A 16,446-nucleotide genomic window follows, 5' to 3' on the forward strand; every position below is an offset into this window, starting at 1 on the left:
ACAAAATGTATTGCTTTATTCCCTTTGCTCTGGACATGCTACGTGCTCACATTGGCAGTTTTCTGAATGTCTTATAAATGCAGAAGTGTTGCCTCTATTTTCTTCTTTGGGTTTGAGCTCCTTCTGGCATCACCGAGGACGCATCAGCCCCCCATCTGACTGGTTTGGTCAGTGCCAGAGGGGAACATAAAGAAGTACCTAGGCCACAGAAGAGAACTTAGGTGCATTTGAACTAAAAAACCTGTAACACATAGGGACAGCACAGAAGGACACAGACTGATACTGAAATGAGACAACAGGAAATGTTACAATCCAGTTCAACAAAAGCTGACAAGGTTCAGATCAGGAATGTTTAACTATTTTATATTAATAAGAACTCCTGGAACAAAGCATCATAATGGAAATCCTTTCCAAAACTTTGTTCCATTACAGATGAACACCTTCATCTGATACCGGATGAAAACAATTTTTTGTGAAATAACAGTTTCTCATCACAAGATAATTCTTCTTTGTTTGTTTGTTTTTTAAAACCAGTGCTAGACTAGTAAGAATAGTGTAATTCACTGTCAAGAAGCATTTACCATGTTTTCTCATGAGAGCTAAAAAGGGACCAAAGTTTTGTCACAGAATAATTCAAACAAATAAATCTTATGGCACGTTTCAAAGGCTGACATCAAAGCAATTTTATGTAGACTCTCTTTATACAGTAAATAGTCACATATAATATGCATGACAAAAAATATGACAGTTTCAGTATTTAACATTTAATATCCAATCTAAACATAAGTATTCATAAAGAAACATTTTTACACCATTTCAGTAGTCACTTAGCTCAGTAGTTGGTTGCAATAATCCTTACTGTTTTCAGCAACTGGATGGAGCTACAAGCACAAAAACTCCCATTAAAGTTAATGCATGACAGAGTTCCACCGTAACCCTCTGAAAAGCAAAGAGCTACATTAAAAGAAATTGAGACACTGAAGTACACTGAAATGCATTGTGTCCTACAGTAGAGTTTCATACTCTACTGGTCAGAAACCTGATGGTAACTTCAAAAGGCACTCTGAGTTAAACTACAGTAACGCTGGTCCACAAGCATTTTAGAACCTTGGTATTGTATAGTAGAAAAAACCCCTCTATTCAATATAAATTGCTTTAATTTCTGTCCTAGCCCCAAAGCAGTCAAATTATATTGCACTTGTAAAAAAAATCTGTGTAGGCTGTGATAAGAATCTAATATTTACATGTTGTGTTTGTTAAAGAACTATGCATTACTTTGTAAAATATTTTAAGAACCAAGTTTTAACACTTATTCTTGTATTATAAATATAACCAGAGGCTACATCGTTATTTTTTTATTAGCTCCTATTCTAGAAACATTTTTGGTCCTTCAAAAATTTGTTATGCTGCAATTCACGTTCACAACTGATATCAATGTTTGCCTGAAACTTCAGTAGATAGAATATTTAAATAAATAAATACATTCCTAAAGAAGTAATAGCTTTGGAGTTTTGTAAACAAACTGCTGTGGAAAAAGTCTGTAACAAGACTCAATTTGGCATGTTATGACTTTAATTGGCAATACTTTACAGTTATACAACCTCTGCCAGGCTAGAAAACAGTTTGGTAGGCACATCTCATAAATCAGTCTGGAAAAAAGGCCCCAAAAATACTGATTGTTCCTTAGGTTGTATGAATAAATAAAAATGATCAAAGAGTAACATGATCCACTAAAATATTTATGTGATCTGCAGGGGGACAAAAAGAAAAGCAACTCAATATTCTTTTTAAAATACAACCTAAAGGAAATGAACAAGCCATAAATGAATATATGACAACCAAGATGTACAGGACACAAAGGCTGGCAGAATAAAATGAGCATTAGAAATTTATAGAAATACTGATCTAAATAGAATTGGTATCTTAGCTGCATCTCACCAGAAAACAATCATCATTCATTATTCAGTCCAAATGTGAAGAAACATTCTAAATCTGTGTTTGGTAAAACAAAATTCAGTGCAAAGCACTAGCTCTGATGAAATTTTTGCTGACATCTAGGTTGCCCTACATTCCTGTTAAAACATGAGTGGTAACATAAAAGAAACATAACAACAGATGTACAGTTATGCCATTTTCATATAAATATATGCAGATGCATGTTCTAGAAATTCCAATGATGTCAGGTCTCATAGGCTGTGATAGATATATTTTATATAGTACAGTTGTAGTTTACATGTTCAATTTCATGACATACCCAAAGTGCTCTACATATGCTCTAGACCCCCGTGCTTCTCTGTAGTTTATTCTCTATAGAATAGCTTTCTTTTGGTTTTCATCACTAAAATCTTGTGGTTTGCGAGCAAGGAAAAGCTACTCACAGGTTTTTGTGGAAAACACAGGATTTGCTCTTTAAGTTTGTTATTGATTGATGAAATGATTAAATGTTTCTGTTCAAGAACTATGTTGGTAAGCTTGCTGTTAGTAGAAACTAAGAGCTGTCACAACATATAATCTAAATGCCTAGTCTGTGTAGTTAACAGCCTTCAAAGGGCATTTGAAAGTCCTATGCTTTCTCATTGCCCATACAGAGAGATGTTTCTAAATTTGGTAATGAAAATTCCTCTCCCTCCATTCCCTCCAAAGTAGAGAATTAGAGGAATATCCAGATCTACACCAAATTAAACCTCCATCCTATCACTAAGAAACTGCACACCTTGCAAGTAAAGGTCAAAGTTGTTTGAGAGGAAAAAATCAAAAATGAATATCAAGAATTAATATATCTTATTAAATAACTACACAATGTGATCTGTCCATAAGTTAAACAGTTAAGCTGCAACTGTACCATAGCATATACATTCACCTAAATTGTAACTGAGTTAACATCCGCATTTGCCTTTTTCTTGCTCCTCATTTAGTTGTTCTGTAGAGCTGTGCCCATTGGAGCGCACTACTCCTTCTGGGATCCAGGATTTATCCACACACCGTTCCATGCGCTTCATAATGAGGTCAAGCAGGGTTTCAATGGCTTTGCTTACATTATTCCCATTAGCTGCACTGGTTTCAAAATACGGTATTCTGTAGAGGACAAAAACCACAAACTCACATCACACAGTTTATATTTGGAGGAGAAAAAACAATACATGACTACTGCCACATACTTAGAAATTCCACAAATGCTGTTACTGCCACTCCATAGCAGTGGTCTGACTAAGTGGTCAGTGGTCTGAAACGCAAAAGAAATTAATGAAATGGCTGACTCTGTAGGTAGGGCAGAAGGATAAGGTTTAATTTACATCATGGAGTCCACAATTTACAGAGGCACTGGCCAGTATGAGTTCCCAAAGTTATACTCCTGAGGTCTGTTTTTTTCAGCTCTGTTCCCCAAAAAAGACACAATTGTTTTATACAGCCTTGTATGTGTAGAGTTTCTCCTTGCTGATTTCTATGTACATTAGCTAGGGAGCCACTGCAAGAGAGAGAATGCTAGTATGGACCTTCCCCTGCAGGCAAGGCGGTAAAGACTCCTAATATAGTACTCTTATCATTACAAAAGATGACTGTTTCTTCTGTGGACACCTCAACTATAAACTCTCTTACATATTTACATGTAAATATTACATATTTTAAAAATAATAATAATAATAATAAAAAAAAATCAATGCTCAGACCACCTATGTCTTTGTCAACAAAAGGTTCTGGGCACCTTGGTATTGAGAATACAAAGCTAGTTTTCATTATGGTTGTGGGTCAGGATGTTTCAGTGGCATGTCTGTAGGCTTTGACCTTCTGCGCTGAGTGCTTCCCCACAGGGTGGTGCTGGAGCAGCTACATTAATGTTACTCTCCAAGAAACTGATATAGTCACTTCATAATTTTAAGTATTTCTCACTTAACTTGCAAGATTCAATGAGTGGTCAAAAATATCTTACTGTCTCAGTGTGTAGGTCTCCTGCAATCATTTTCAAAATACATCACTTACCAGTGTAAGCCCTTTCCACAGAAGGAGCATATCCACTGTCTCACATTTTTGTTACCAGAAGACTGTTCGCTGCAGGATTTATCTTGCTCCCCTCACGAGTAAGTGACTGCTAGCAGCTATCCGTTCTCATCTCTACAGGGCAGAGAACTCTGTAACCGCCTACAGATCAGATGTGATCTACCACTTTGACTTTTAGCTCCCTATTCCTAAATTAAGTTGGCATTTTCAGCCACAAAGATAAACATTTCATAAATTATTTCCAGAATTCACATGCAAAGAGATCTCTTTCAAATCTTTAAGAAATGGCCACATGCCATCTGCTGCTGTTTAAAAGTTTTTACTTCTTCACAGGGAGCTGGTTAAAGTACCATAAACACTTGCTGTTGTCTGTGTGACATGGATTTCAAACAAGCATTTTCACAGGAGAAGGAAAAAGTAAGAAGGTAATATTGCACTAAACCCATTTGTCTCTAATAGACAGATTGCTTCTGATTTGCCTCCAGTGATTCTTTAAGGTCAAGCAAAGCTAATTTGTGACTACGTGATAGGAAATAGCATGGCATAACAGACTAGACCTGCAGAACAAGGCACTTAGCACTGAGAACCCGGCGTTCACACTATGCATGTTTTGTGGGCTTTACTTTGGACCAGCTCTAATCTATTTCTTCCTACTGAATGCAGATTACTGGTTGGAGCACATCATCTAGTTTAGCTTTCAACTGAGAAGGAATCCAGTTCACATGCTAGAAAGCTGCTCCACTGTAAGAATCAAACCACAATAAATGGATCAGAAGTTTTACTCAAACGTGCACATCTGATCCACGCTGAAATGCAAGTGTAATCCAGAGATGAGGTCCACGGAAGAGTTACGGGGGAATATGAGTACTATGGGATTAATTAGTATCCGATAGGAACAAAGATTTCACGCAGTTCCTTTAGGGACACATGACCTGTGCCTGTAGGGAAGGAGAAGGGCAAGGCTATCCTGTCTTCCTGCTGGTCTGACTCGGTGTTCAGACTCCCCAGGAGTCTGCGAGTGCAGATGCCTGCAGGAAAACGTGGCTGACCCCTTTGAGGCTAAGTCACTAAGAATTCACCTAGGGTGAAGCACCAAAAAAAGTGCTTAAGCAGTTGAGGGAATATTGAATGGGGAGGGGGCAGAGAACTGGGGAACTATGGTGTAGAGCAGAACTGCTCTTTTGTGGGAACCCAGCACTCTGTAAGCAGATTCTCCCCATGCTGGTGAATGGGTGCTGAGGCTCTCAAAGAAACTGAGGCTGCATGTTTCCACAGCCATGCCAGAGACAACGGCTACCCTACAACAAACTTTGGTAAAACAACTTAGCTTGTAAATTAGGATATCATTGCTTTGTATTATTTTTGTTTTCCCTAAAATCTGATGTGACATCACGTCACCAAATGCTCTTTTGGATTTCACTTGGTAAGAGACCTGGCTTTTCTGTGCCCCATAGAAAGCCTCAGCACAGGCAAGAGCAAAGAATTAGACCCCCATCATTCACCTGCCTCTCCAGCTAAATTCTATCTCTTTTCCAGAAGGTTTACTTTGTTTACTGCCAAGGAAAGAAGATTAAACACTCTCCAGTGCAAGATTATTGAAATACTAAGTATGAATTTTTAGGCAATGCAGAAAACATTAATCTCTGACAGAAAAAAAAAAAGATATCATACCGGCCAGTTAAGCGTTCTAAAATGCTTATTCTCACAGTAACCTTTCAGTATACAGAAAAGGCATTACAGAAAACATTTCATTTGGCTTTAAACACAGCAATAACTGGAAGGAAGTTACTTACCCATATTTTTCTGCAAGTTCCTTAGCCTCTTCTTCTTTCACCACTCTTTGGTCTTCCAGATCACTCTTGTTTCCACATAACACAATGTCAGGGTTTTCACAATATGCGTGCATTTGTAGCTGACCTAACAGCAACAACATGAATAGGGGTCACAACTCACTGTCACGCATAAAGCTCACTAAGAACACTACCACATTTCAGGGGATACAAAGTCCTTCAGGAAGACGACTCTTTGAAAGAGAAAACAACTGTGTTCTCTGCTCTCTCACAGGACTTCTGCTATTGCACTGAGGACCCAGAGAACAGGCGGACATCCACTATCATGTACCCAGTGAAAAAGGCAGGGAACAAGCCAGGGGAGCAGAAGCCTGACATAGTTAGCAGAGAAGCTGTGTTTTTGTAGTGTGAGGAGTCACGCTCACCAAGCACCTTCAGTGAGCTCCCAGGAAAGGATATACTTCCCTCTCCTGACTGATGATGCAGTTTGGGAACTCCTTCGCCCAGATACACCAGCCTAGTAATATTTGCCTTCCATTAAGTTTTGCTGACAAAGCTTCAGGTGAGTTTTGCATACACCCTCCACACACTTAAATTACTGACTATCACCAGAGCCAGGGTTATGATGTTCTCTCAGCTTTCTTTTATAAAAGTTAAGATTCAAGTTCAGTAAGCAAAGCTGAATTTCAGGTAGGCACTAGAAGCCACTACTAGCAGCTATTACAATTATGAATAAAACATTAACTCTCATTTACTGAGAAAGCTATAAAAAACAGTATTTTCAGTTCTATTTCTCAGTGAGACTCCATACTTACACACATAGCCCCCTCCCCGCCCATGCAAAGAAAGAAAGAAAAAAGAAAAAAAATAAATGCATGCCATACTTATCCAGTTCCTGACATTCAGAAAGCTTTGCTCATTTGTCAGATCAAAGAGCAGAAGAAATCCCATGGCATCTCTGAAGAAAGCCGTTGTCAAGCTACGGAACCTAGACCAGCAAAGTGAAATTAGTTGGCTCATCTGACAAGTTACTTTGAAAATATAATTGCATAGTCATAAACGGAGGTTAACTTAAGACTGAATTAACTAGGATGAAATGCTCTTCATAATTGTTTTGCTGATGTAGGGACTGCATAACATTACTATGGTCTAATCAAGGCCTAAGGAAGTCAAGGAAACATTTCACTAAAGCGTGAGAGCTTTAAACAAAGTCTTCTACTATAAAGCACGACTTGATCCAAGATTCAGAAATTAAAATAAGAATGAAATTCAGACTTTAAACCCTATACATATCAGCTCTTGATTTTAAGACTATCAACCACTATTTTTTGATAGACAAACAGAAAAGGATCCTTTGAGGTGATTTCGCCTGTCTGACTTTCCCAAGACCTCAACATAGTTACATAAATTTAAGGAAAACTGGAAAAATAAAAGCTTTAAAAGCATCTATATGCATTGGCCATGAAAAAGTAAACTGAAAGTTTCCAAAAGACAAAAAGCAACAATTACAGTTTTAATGTTCTACAGTCATAAATTACCGTTGCAATTTAATGGGGATTCATAGGAAACTTTCCATCACTGTTAAAATTAAAGTAAGTATGCTTTCCTACCTTGAGTCAAACAATCAAAATGTAATAATTAATAAAGAGAATTCACATACTCAGTTCCACTGGCATCTAGTTTGATGACAACTGCCTTACTTGCTAGGTGGGGGGTGGAACATACCTTTCCTGCCCTGCAGTATCCCAGAGCTGAAGATGTATCCTCTGTCCTCTGCCACCAACGCCATCTGGCCCATTGGGTCTGTACACCTGTAAAATGTAAATTTGCAAGACTGAGTGTTAGCAGCCCAGCCTCTATAGAACACAAAATAACTAACATTTAAAGTCATTAAATGCAGTAAAGCTGCAAAGATTCCAACTACAACTCAATCCCTCTGCTTTATAAAACAAAAGTAATTTGGGTTGCATTTTAAGTTTGCATCCAATTGAATACTTAAAAATAAGGGTAAAAGTTAAATTGGAAAAACCACACCCAATAGACTATGGACTCCAAACAGATACTTAGAGCGGCCATTAAGTTTCATTAGATAAGCTTAATATTTTGATTTTCTATTTTTTGCTATTATCTTGTATCACGTTCAAATTAAAATATAAGAAAGCAACAATGGATCATGCAATCTGGCAATATATTTGTACCACTAACAGAACCTCATTAGTAAACAGAATATACTCATAAAGATAATGACATCTCTTCTTAGCTGCCAAAAGATTGCTGAAAAAAGCTTATCATATCATAGCTTAAAATGCAGAAATGAGATGACAGTAACAGAAGCTGAAGAGTTTACTCAGCACGAAAACAGAAATAAGGGCATCTGTTAGCTTTGGAAGGATCAGATAAAAAGATCCTTGTTTAGAACACTTCATTTTAGGTCATCTTCTTTACTTTCAACTGTTGTTGTACCTAAGATTACCAAAGTTACAAACATACCTTTAGAGACACATAAACTTGCTGCATTTGTGGATTATATGATTCAGGTTATGAAATTTAAATCTTATCCTGAATTATCAAATGTGCTGATCAAGTAAACCCACCATGTCTGCTGTCCCACAAAAGGAATACTAACTCATTCAAGAGACCAGTTTCGCGTTTCACTAAGGGATTTACTCCTTGCACTACTGTGGTGCATGTCATCCATCAAAACCCAGTCTGCACAATGCCCATGACACCATCCAGATACACTCGTCAGCGCTTGCTGAGCAGTAAGAAGTGGTGGCTTAGAATCAGCTCTTACTTTAACTTTGGGGCAACGCATGACAACAACAACAACAAAAACAATCAAGTAAAATGAGACCATTTCCTTGTCACGAGATTAAGTACACAGTAGCTATTGATTGCATGCCTACACATAAGGATCAGCAGGTCAGATTTTTAAAAAATAGATTCTAGCCATCACCAAGACAGATACCATTTTAAAGCAGGACACTGTTTGTGAAAACTCACCACTCTCTTTTCCCGAAAATCAATGCCCACCGTTGTGATAAATTTGGAATTAAATTTGCCATCCGTATATTGGTAAAGAAGACTGGTCTTTCCTACTCCAGAATCACCGAGTGCTAGAAATTTTATGAGGTAATCATAGTCCCCATCAGACATAGTGAGAATTCAGGTGACACCTTAAAAAGCAAAGCAAAAAGGATTAGTCAGTCAACAACTGTGCCAAGGCTTCTTTTGACAAATGTTTAAAATACAAATCACTGTTTGAACTACAACGCATACAGCAGTGGGACCAGTTCTGTACTCTTTTACACTGGTTTCACCTTAAACTCTCAATTATGCCAATTATCAATATCAAATTCAGCCGTGACTGAAAAAGCATGTAGTTAATTTTATTACATTCCTCTGACTAGAAAGAGAAGGCAACACAATTTTAGCTTCTTCAGGAAAGACTGAAAATCAAGGTCAAAGTATTCAAGACATCTGGAACATGAACTGCAAAACTGTTTTTAATCTGCATGGAAGCTGGCAAAAGCTATTTAAACGTACCGGCAATGCAATTCTGACCTCTCATTCACTGTGACACTATAAACATATGCAAAAAAAAAATTTTTCCAGACTGTCCACTGTATTTAAATAAAAGCGACCATCATTTTCTATTTATAGCTATTTCCCAGTCTTGAAAAAGTTTTTTCATACAAGGAGGAAAAATAACCAAGCAAGATGTTATTGTTGCATTTGTTGGGGTTTTTTTTGCTTTATTTAGAGGACCAATTTTCAAAGTTTTTCAAGTTTCCATCATGCTGCTAGTGAATCATTTGAACTAAATCCTGATCTTGAATTGCCATTAAACAACACACACGTACACACGGCCTGTACACATTTAAGAAATTTCTATCCTTTTCGTGCCTTTGTGTGATCACATCCTATAGTGTGATCAAAGTGCAGCAACAGCTAGAATGTAAAACAAAAATCACTGGCAAATTTCACGTATACTAGAAAAGACTGATGTAAGCACACTAGTACTTTCCTGTTGAGCAGCTACTGAGCCTCTCTTCCCCCAAAACAAACAGTAGAGAGCTGCCTTTTGTTGTGTGCAAAAACATGAACATGAAAAGATAAGCCTATAATAACCATTCTAAAAGCAACACAAAACTGGCATTGAATTGCCTCTTATGAAGGAGGGAAATAGATACCAAAATACAAAACATAAAATAGATGATGAAATAAAATACAAAAAAGAGTAAAATCTGCTGTTTCAACTGTAAATAAGCATTTTTGGAACTATCTGTACCTTGAATTAAATAAAATCATTCATTTCAAGTCAAACACTGCAGTAGTTTGCACCAATGGCAAAACACCAATTCATTTCTCGAACATCAACTCACAGCTTGAGGTTTGGAACAAACTCTGTATCTCAAGTATGTGGGTGTCCATCATCACCATTAAGCTAAAACCATAACTATCTTTAAAACTTCAACTTCATGTTAGTACTGCTCTTGGTTACAAGGCAGAGCTGTGATTAGTCAACTTAGTTATGACTGAACCTACCATGATCAAACGCAGACAACAGTCAGATTTACACCCAGATACTCCACAACTGAAGAGTCAGGAAAGCATCTGACACTTTTTTGCCATTTCCAGTTTTGAAGTGCCCCTTTTCCCCAGCCAAGGCATATTTTACGTTATGCCCTCAATGACAGTAAAACCTTGCAGGAAAGGGGGTTTAGGTGACTCACACACACTACCATGCCACAGCCAGCTAATTCACTTTCCACTGTTGTGTTTTAATACAAAGTTTTGCAACAGAGTAAAAGATTGAAATAAAAAAAAAAAACCCTAAGTAATAGTTATCAGTGAGCTTTTTACATAAATACACCACAATTGCAGGCCTGCATCCACCAGACAGGTCGGAAAGTGTGGCATATTCAAGTGAGCAGGTTGAACAGGCCATCACACACTGATGTAAGAACATTTTTAGAAGAAATTAAGAGCCCTGATCCATTAGACACATGCATACCAGCAAAAGGGGTTTTTACATTTTTGTTTCATTTTTTTAAATCATTCCCCTTGTCGGGGAAGAAAAAAAAAAAGTAAAATCAGATTGCCTACCTTGTAGCTCTACAAAGTCTTTTCATTGAAATGCACTAGAAGAAAGGGAAAAATATTTTAAAAAGCAAACAAGGAGGTTTTTACTAAAGACTGGATTTGATTTAGACTTCCATCTCGTACATGGTGTTTCTTCGCCTTCAGATGTTCTCCAAGGGCAAAGGGCTGTGTAAGCTCCCCCTCTACTCAAGTACATGTTCTTTCAGCTTCAATACCCCTAAATTAATTGTTGCTTAAAAAGGCTTACATGCAAATCATAGAGCCAGTATATTAGACAAGACAAGCTAGCTTCATGTCTTTCACTATGCTATCCCACCTGTATTTGCCTTGTCTTGTTGCTATTTTGTTAGCTAGCTATAGATATACAGAACGTACTTTTAATAACAGATACAAATGATAGTGCCACATAATCACTGCTAATTTATATTGTAAGAAAGCTAATTTATATTGTAAGAAAGCTAATTTATCGTGCGTCCTTGTGCAAGACCTTACTGAGGAAGAAAGGGCACTACAGCTCTTACTTGGAGCTGTAAGAAACGTTAGGGTTCAGCTGCACCCTTCCACTGGACAGAGCTGGGTGAAAGCTCTGGTTAAAACAGAAAGGTCAAGGTTAGACCTTGGGGAAGTAAAACCTAAAGGTATTCCTGTTGTCATATCTGATTCGTAGAGTGTCTGTTTGGACAAACACACCACGTTACTTGGGACCACTTAAACCTCAGTTCTCCATATGGCTGGTAGAAGCCCTTCACAGGAAGGGCGTAAAAATGCCTTATAAAGGGTTTCCTTGAGAAGGAAATTTTCTCCTTAAGCTTTTGAAATGCACACACCTTTCACTGCACCCCATAATGTCAATCTATTATTCAGATATCTCCAGGGAGTGGTTCTTGTGAAACCCTGCACAGTTAACCTATCCTTGGAGACATGCAAAGAGCTATTTCCATAGCAGTTTCATGCCTTGTCCTCCTCCCTGTACAAATATTTAAGAAGAGATCTCCACCCTCTACTTCCGAGACCTGCAGTCCTGGTGCCCAGACACATCCAGCTCCACACAACAGAAATAAGAATATATTGACAGCAAAGTACATTCATAGCAAAAACTGCTGTGGAGTTTTTAAAAGTCATGGCCCTGTTACTGAAAACCCATCCAATTTTTTCCTTACAGTTTTACTTTTTTTAATATTAGGCTTTATAGCTTCACACCTTCCAGTCTTTCCTTCCACATTTCTATACCTCGTATATCAGGAGAGTGGAAGGCGGAAAGGGAACAAGCAGAGAAAACTGATGATACAATTAGGATGCATCAGGTCACCAAAAGAAAGAAAAAATTAATTCATTTTAGCATGATTGTTCTCAAATCTTGCTTCTACGAGTCCTTAGCTGAAAATATTCACTGATGGACGCAGCTTTAGGCTCCACATCAAGCCCCCCAGGGTTTTGTCTTTCGTAAACCCTTCCCTAAATCCCCTTCAGCTCTGTCTTCAAACTTTGCCTAGCATGCAGATGGACAGGGACTACCAACAAGTGCTGGGAAAACTACAGTGGCCTTTTCCATTGCTGACGGGACCCCCACAGCCATCACTTAAGCTGTGCCTGTACGGCTGCCGCTCTGGAGCCTCCACATACTCACACGTCCAGATGGTGGCTCGCCAAGAAGGGATGCTCTGCAAAGCAAGTGCTGCTCTTGTTCAGTGGATTTCCTAGTCCAAGTTACTTTCACATTAACAGGTATCAACATTAGCAGGCTTGTATTTTTTCCTCCAGGACACAAATATCACAACCCTATTGTGTGATAAAACATTCAAGACTATGGCAGTGTTGCTCCTGTATAAATTAAGGAAATTGGCTTGGCATGCAGGATTTCCCCTGTGCAGGATGGGGACAGGGAATATGCTTTCTGAACTGGCATTCCACAAAACATGCAACTCCTGTGCCGCTACAGAGCTGATGGAGGGGAGAAGGAAAAAGGAAGAAGGCACAAAGAGATGAATAAATGAAAACACAAGCTGAAAAAAAAAAAAAGATAAACCACCGATTTGCAAATAAACCTGCACACACACACACACATGCACAGTGTAAAATTCAGGAAATCTGAACATGCTCTTAATCAGACAGTCCTCAAGCACATCAATTGAAAGTAAAGTATACCACTTACCCCAACCTCTGCTAAAGGAATAGTTAGGGCACACTGGAGATAGTACTTCCAGTAGGAGTATTTTCTAGCACCACCTCCTTAGCACACAGCCAAGAGGCTTACGTGTCACCTGTTTGCATTCATGTTGATGGGTGCTCAGAGATAAAGAGGTGTGCCTCGTGTCTCCATGTCTACAGAGGGTGCTGCCTGACAGCATGGCTGGGAAGCAATTACACAGTTCAAATGTCCCACTTATTCCTAGAGGCAAACAGCATTTCAGAAGAGATTTGTGCACGAACCACCTAGGAGCAGATCTAAAGTACCTGCTACATCACCCGCATACCTAAATACAATGACACTGTTCCTAACAAGTGTTTTCATATAAAAATGTATTAAATGATGAAGTACATGGATCACAGCTGTTCAGTTCTGTTCATAGCTGTACATCCTTCTCTCTTCGGTGCGAGGAAGATACAGCAAACTGCTGTTTTCTTTCTTTCTCTCTTGTACAGACTCAAGGACACTGCACTGCCCCACGGGTACTATGGTAAAAGCCATCTTTACCATAGATTCTAAAGAAGACAAAAAATATTCTTTGGCAAAGACTGGAACAGAAGGTATTACATCTGACATGGCTTCAGACCACACCTGCAACACCACCTCATTTCACAGAGAAGTAATAAATATTTAACAGAGGAAGCTTTTTGGGGGTGGGGGAGTCCTCCCCATACTACACCACCTAGACAGCCCTCCCAAGGGCAAAAAAGCCACTATTCTGTATGAAACTACTCAAATAAATCCATTTGTTTGACTCAGCCCACTCTTCCTTCCCCCTCATACCAAGTGAAATGACTCTCTCTACAACTCAGACATCACCCCAGCATCCCGGAACTGCAGTGTAGCCAGACTTAACACCAGTGACTAACATGGTAGAATATATCACACAACTATAAAGAGACGCACAAATTCGAATTTGCCAAAACACAGGTATTAGACTAATAATTAATTCCTATTTTAAGATACCACAGGATTTCATCACATATTGTCCTTTTGGGGATGGAGAGCAGACACTCAAGGGTTACAGTTAACTTTTAGCAATGTCCACCTTTTGCAAACATCACTGAGCTTTCAGGTAGATCTTACAGACAAAAAAAGAGAGGACTTGTGTCTTGGCCTTGCCTTCTTTGCTCGGGAAAACCAGACCCCACTGGAACAGTGGGACATTCACTAGGTTGTGTCCTAGAAGTAGGAGCCAAACTGCAGTGAAGTCTGCATATTCCCCCTGCAATGGAGATCCAGCCCCCAATGGACAGGAGGAGCGCAGGGAAGGGGTTGCATGCCTTGGCAACATCACAGCAAGAGCAGTGTGTGATAGGCGAAAGAGCTGGAGTCTGCTTAACAAGGTTCCACTGTATTCACATATAGTCGAGCCATATTTGTAAATACACTATGAAAAAGTCAATGCTATTAGCGTTCAAAAATGCTTTGCAAATGAAGGTTTCCCCAAATACGGCTTTATTCTTAAAAAGCAGTTGAGGCTGCATGCTTATTATTAAAGAGTTGATGTGGCCACTGGGAAAAGAGGAGTCCAAATCCCACACAGACAGGAAAGGAAGATACTGCAGGTCTCTCTAGGAACGATGTGTAAATACATGTACATGGTGATAATGCATTTGTACATGTTTGGTCATTCTGCAAGTGCAAGTAAATTCATGCTACAAAAGCTTCTCACCTGGGCGCTACGCAGACTTGAACAACTTCAATAGCTGTTTTATACATTACCTGATCTGTTAACAGCAGAAGCACTGAGAAAGTGATCTGGACCTCAAAGGAATAAATTCACTAATCCTGCTATACCAGCACTCCCATCACACTACAGCAAAGCAATAACCACATTCTTGCCTAGCGTGGGTGAAGCGTAGCGAACGGCCTCACCCTGCTCTAAGGCTTCAGTAGCACCTTAATGCTTGCAGAACTAGTCACCATCAGACATTAGCAGCTCTGTCGAAACAAGGGACAGAGAGTTAAACAATGCTCCTGCTTAGTCAACACTTTATTAGAAGTGCCTTTGGCTAAAAGCTGCCAGATACGTACAAATTTAATATAAACAAATTATGGCAACAATTTTTCATACCTCAAGTAACTGCTATGCTGGGGGAAGACAGTTAATAAATATGCACTTTACTGAAACATTCTGAGCTGCACTATTTTTTTCTTAGGAAAATATATGACCTGGCTTGCTTTAATTTGGGCCAAAATGACACTTTCTGTGACTTCTGGGACTTTTCTGTAACATAAATAACAAGAAGGAAAACACCCCCTCCTCTCACAAATGAGAGGAAGAGATTCAGTTGATCCAAGCATTTATCTTTTGATTACTCTCAATTGCTTTACTTGACGTTTTACGGTTATGACCTTTTTAGTTTCAACTATAGAGGAATCCTAAGGAATTGTAGGATCAATGTCTAAGGATTGTCTCTTTCTTGGAAGGATGTAAGTCATTTTAAGGGTGCTCAGGATACATACAGGAGTCTGCAAAAATACATGCAAAAAATATTCTGAGGCTTTAGCTTCCAAATGCTGATGTCACTTCTATCTCAGCTGAAGGTGCTGTAGGACACTTTGTCAGCTGTCAGAATTGTTAGAACCGCAGACTTTTGCGAAGCAACAAAAATTGACAGGCACACAAGCACTCTGAGAATGAGTTATCATGGAAGATGCCAGGCATAAAATCGTGATCCTAACCAGAAAGGGAGCACAAAAGGTCTGCAGATGCGGTGAGAACCTTGCACAACAGGCTGGGCAAGGGAACAGCAGATTCTGGGTTTTGTTTCCAGAAAGCCAGGGGAAACTGGGAACAGAGAAGCCAGGAAAGGAAACAACAGTTAGTTTTGCAACTACATCTGCATTTCAGCATAACCAAACCAACAAAAAGGAGACTGAATTTCAAAGAATAGCTCAGTTACATAAAGGAATGAAAGGCAGCATGGACCTGGGAAAAAAAGCAAAAATAAAACCAGGAATGTTACAAGTGATAATCCAACATCGCCCATACAAAAGGATCTCTGAGCAGTTTCAACGTTTCTCCAAAAAGAACAGCACCATCTCTGTTCCCTCATCAGTTTCTAACACTTCCATGCTTCATGGTAGGAAAATACTGTAGATAAATAAATATTTGCAACGTTATCTGATGAAAACAGTTCAACTCTCTCAGAGGGCCTGTCTTCCTCCTGGGAACAAGAGCTTTTGCCTCCCAAGTTACCTCTTGAACTCTCATCAGAAGTTGCTTTCAAGTTGTAGCAGTGAAGCAAAAATCTGTACTATGTGAATAGACTCCAGAGTAGACTGGGAAAAATAAAGCAAAGAAACTTTTACTTATTTTTTTTTTAAACACAGTTCCATGCTACTTACTCCTTAACCATT

The 16,446-nt window shown here is 38.9% G+C and overlaps 1 protein-coding gene across 1 annotated transcript; it reads right to left on the bottom strand.

Annotated features, from left to right (window-relative positions):
* Positions 1 to 1,226: 1,226 nt before the first annotated feature.
* RAB27A (RAB27A, member RAS oncogene family) lies at positions 1,227 to 8,942 on the bottom strand. The gene is made up of 5 exons (XM_054214981.1): positions 8,790 to 8,942; positions 7,512 to 7,597; positions 6,671 to 6,774; positions 5,790 to 5,913; positions 1,227 to 3,075 (listed from the first exon to the last, which is right to left on the bottom strand). The coding sequence occupies exons 1-5, from the start codon at positions 8,940 to 8,942 to the stop codon at positions 2,877 to 2,879; spliced, it is 666 nt and encodes a 221-aa protein (XP_054070956.1). The 3' UTR covers positions 1,227 to 2,876.
* Positions 8,943 to 16,446: the final 7,504 nt, after the last annotated feature.

The sequence above is a fragment of the Rissa tridactyla genome, chromosome 9 (assembly GCF_028500815.1).
Source record: "Rissa tridactyla isolate bRisTri1 chromosome 9, bRisTri1.patW.cur.20221130, whole genome shotgun sequence".
NCBI lineage: Eukaryota > Metazoa > Chordata > Aves > Charadriiformes > Laridae > Rissa > Rissa tridactyla.

Excerpts from the sequence above, each read along its gene's own strand:
- RAB27A (XM_054214981.1), bottom strand. The coding sequence starts at position 8,942 with ATGTCTGATGGGGACTATGATTACCTCATAAAATTTCTAGCACTCGGT. Across the intron at positions 6,775-7,511 it reads GATACTGCAGGGCAGGAAAG|GTTCCGTAGCTTGACAACGG; the intron begins GTATGTTCCACC and ends TTGCTGGTCTAG. Across the intron at positions 3,076-5,789 it reads GAACTTGCAGAAAAATATGG|AATACCGTATTTTGAAACCA; the intron begins GTAAGTAACTTC and ends TGTCCTCTACAG.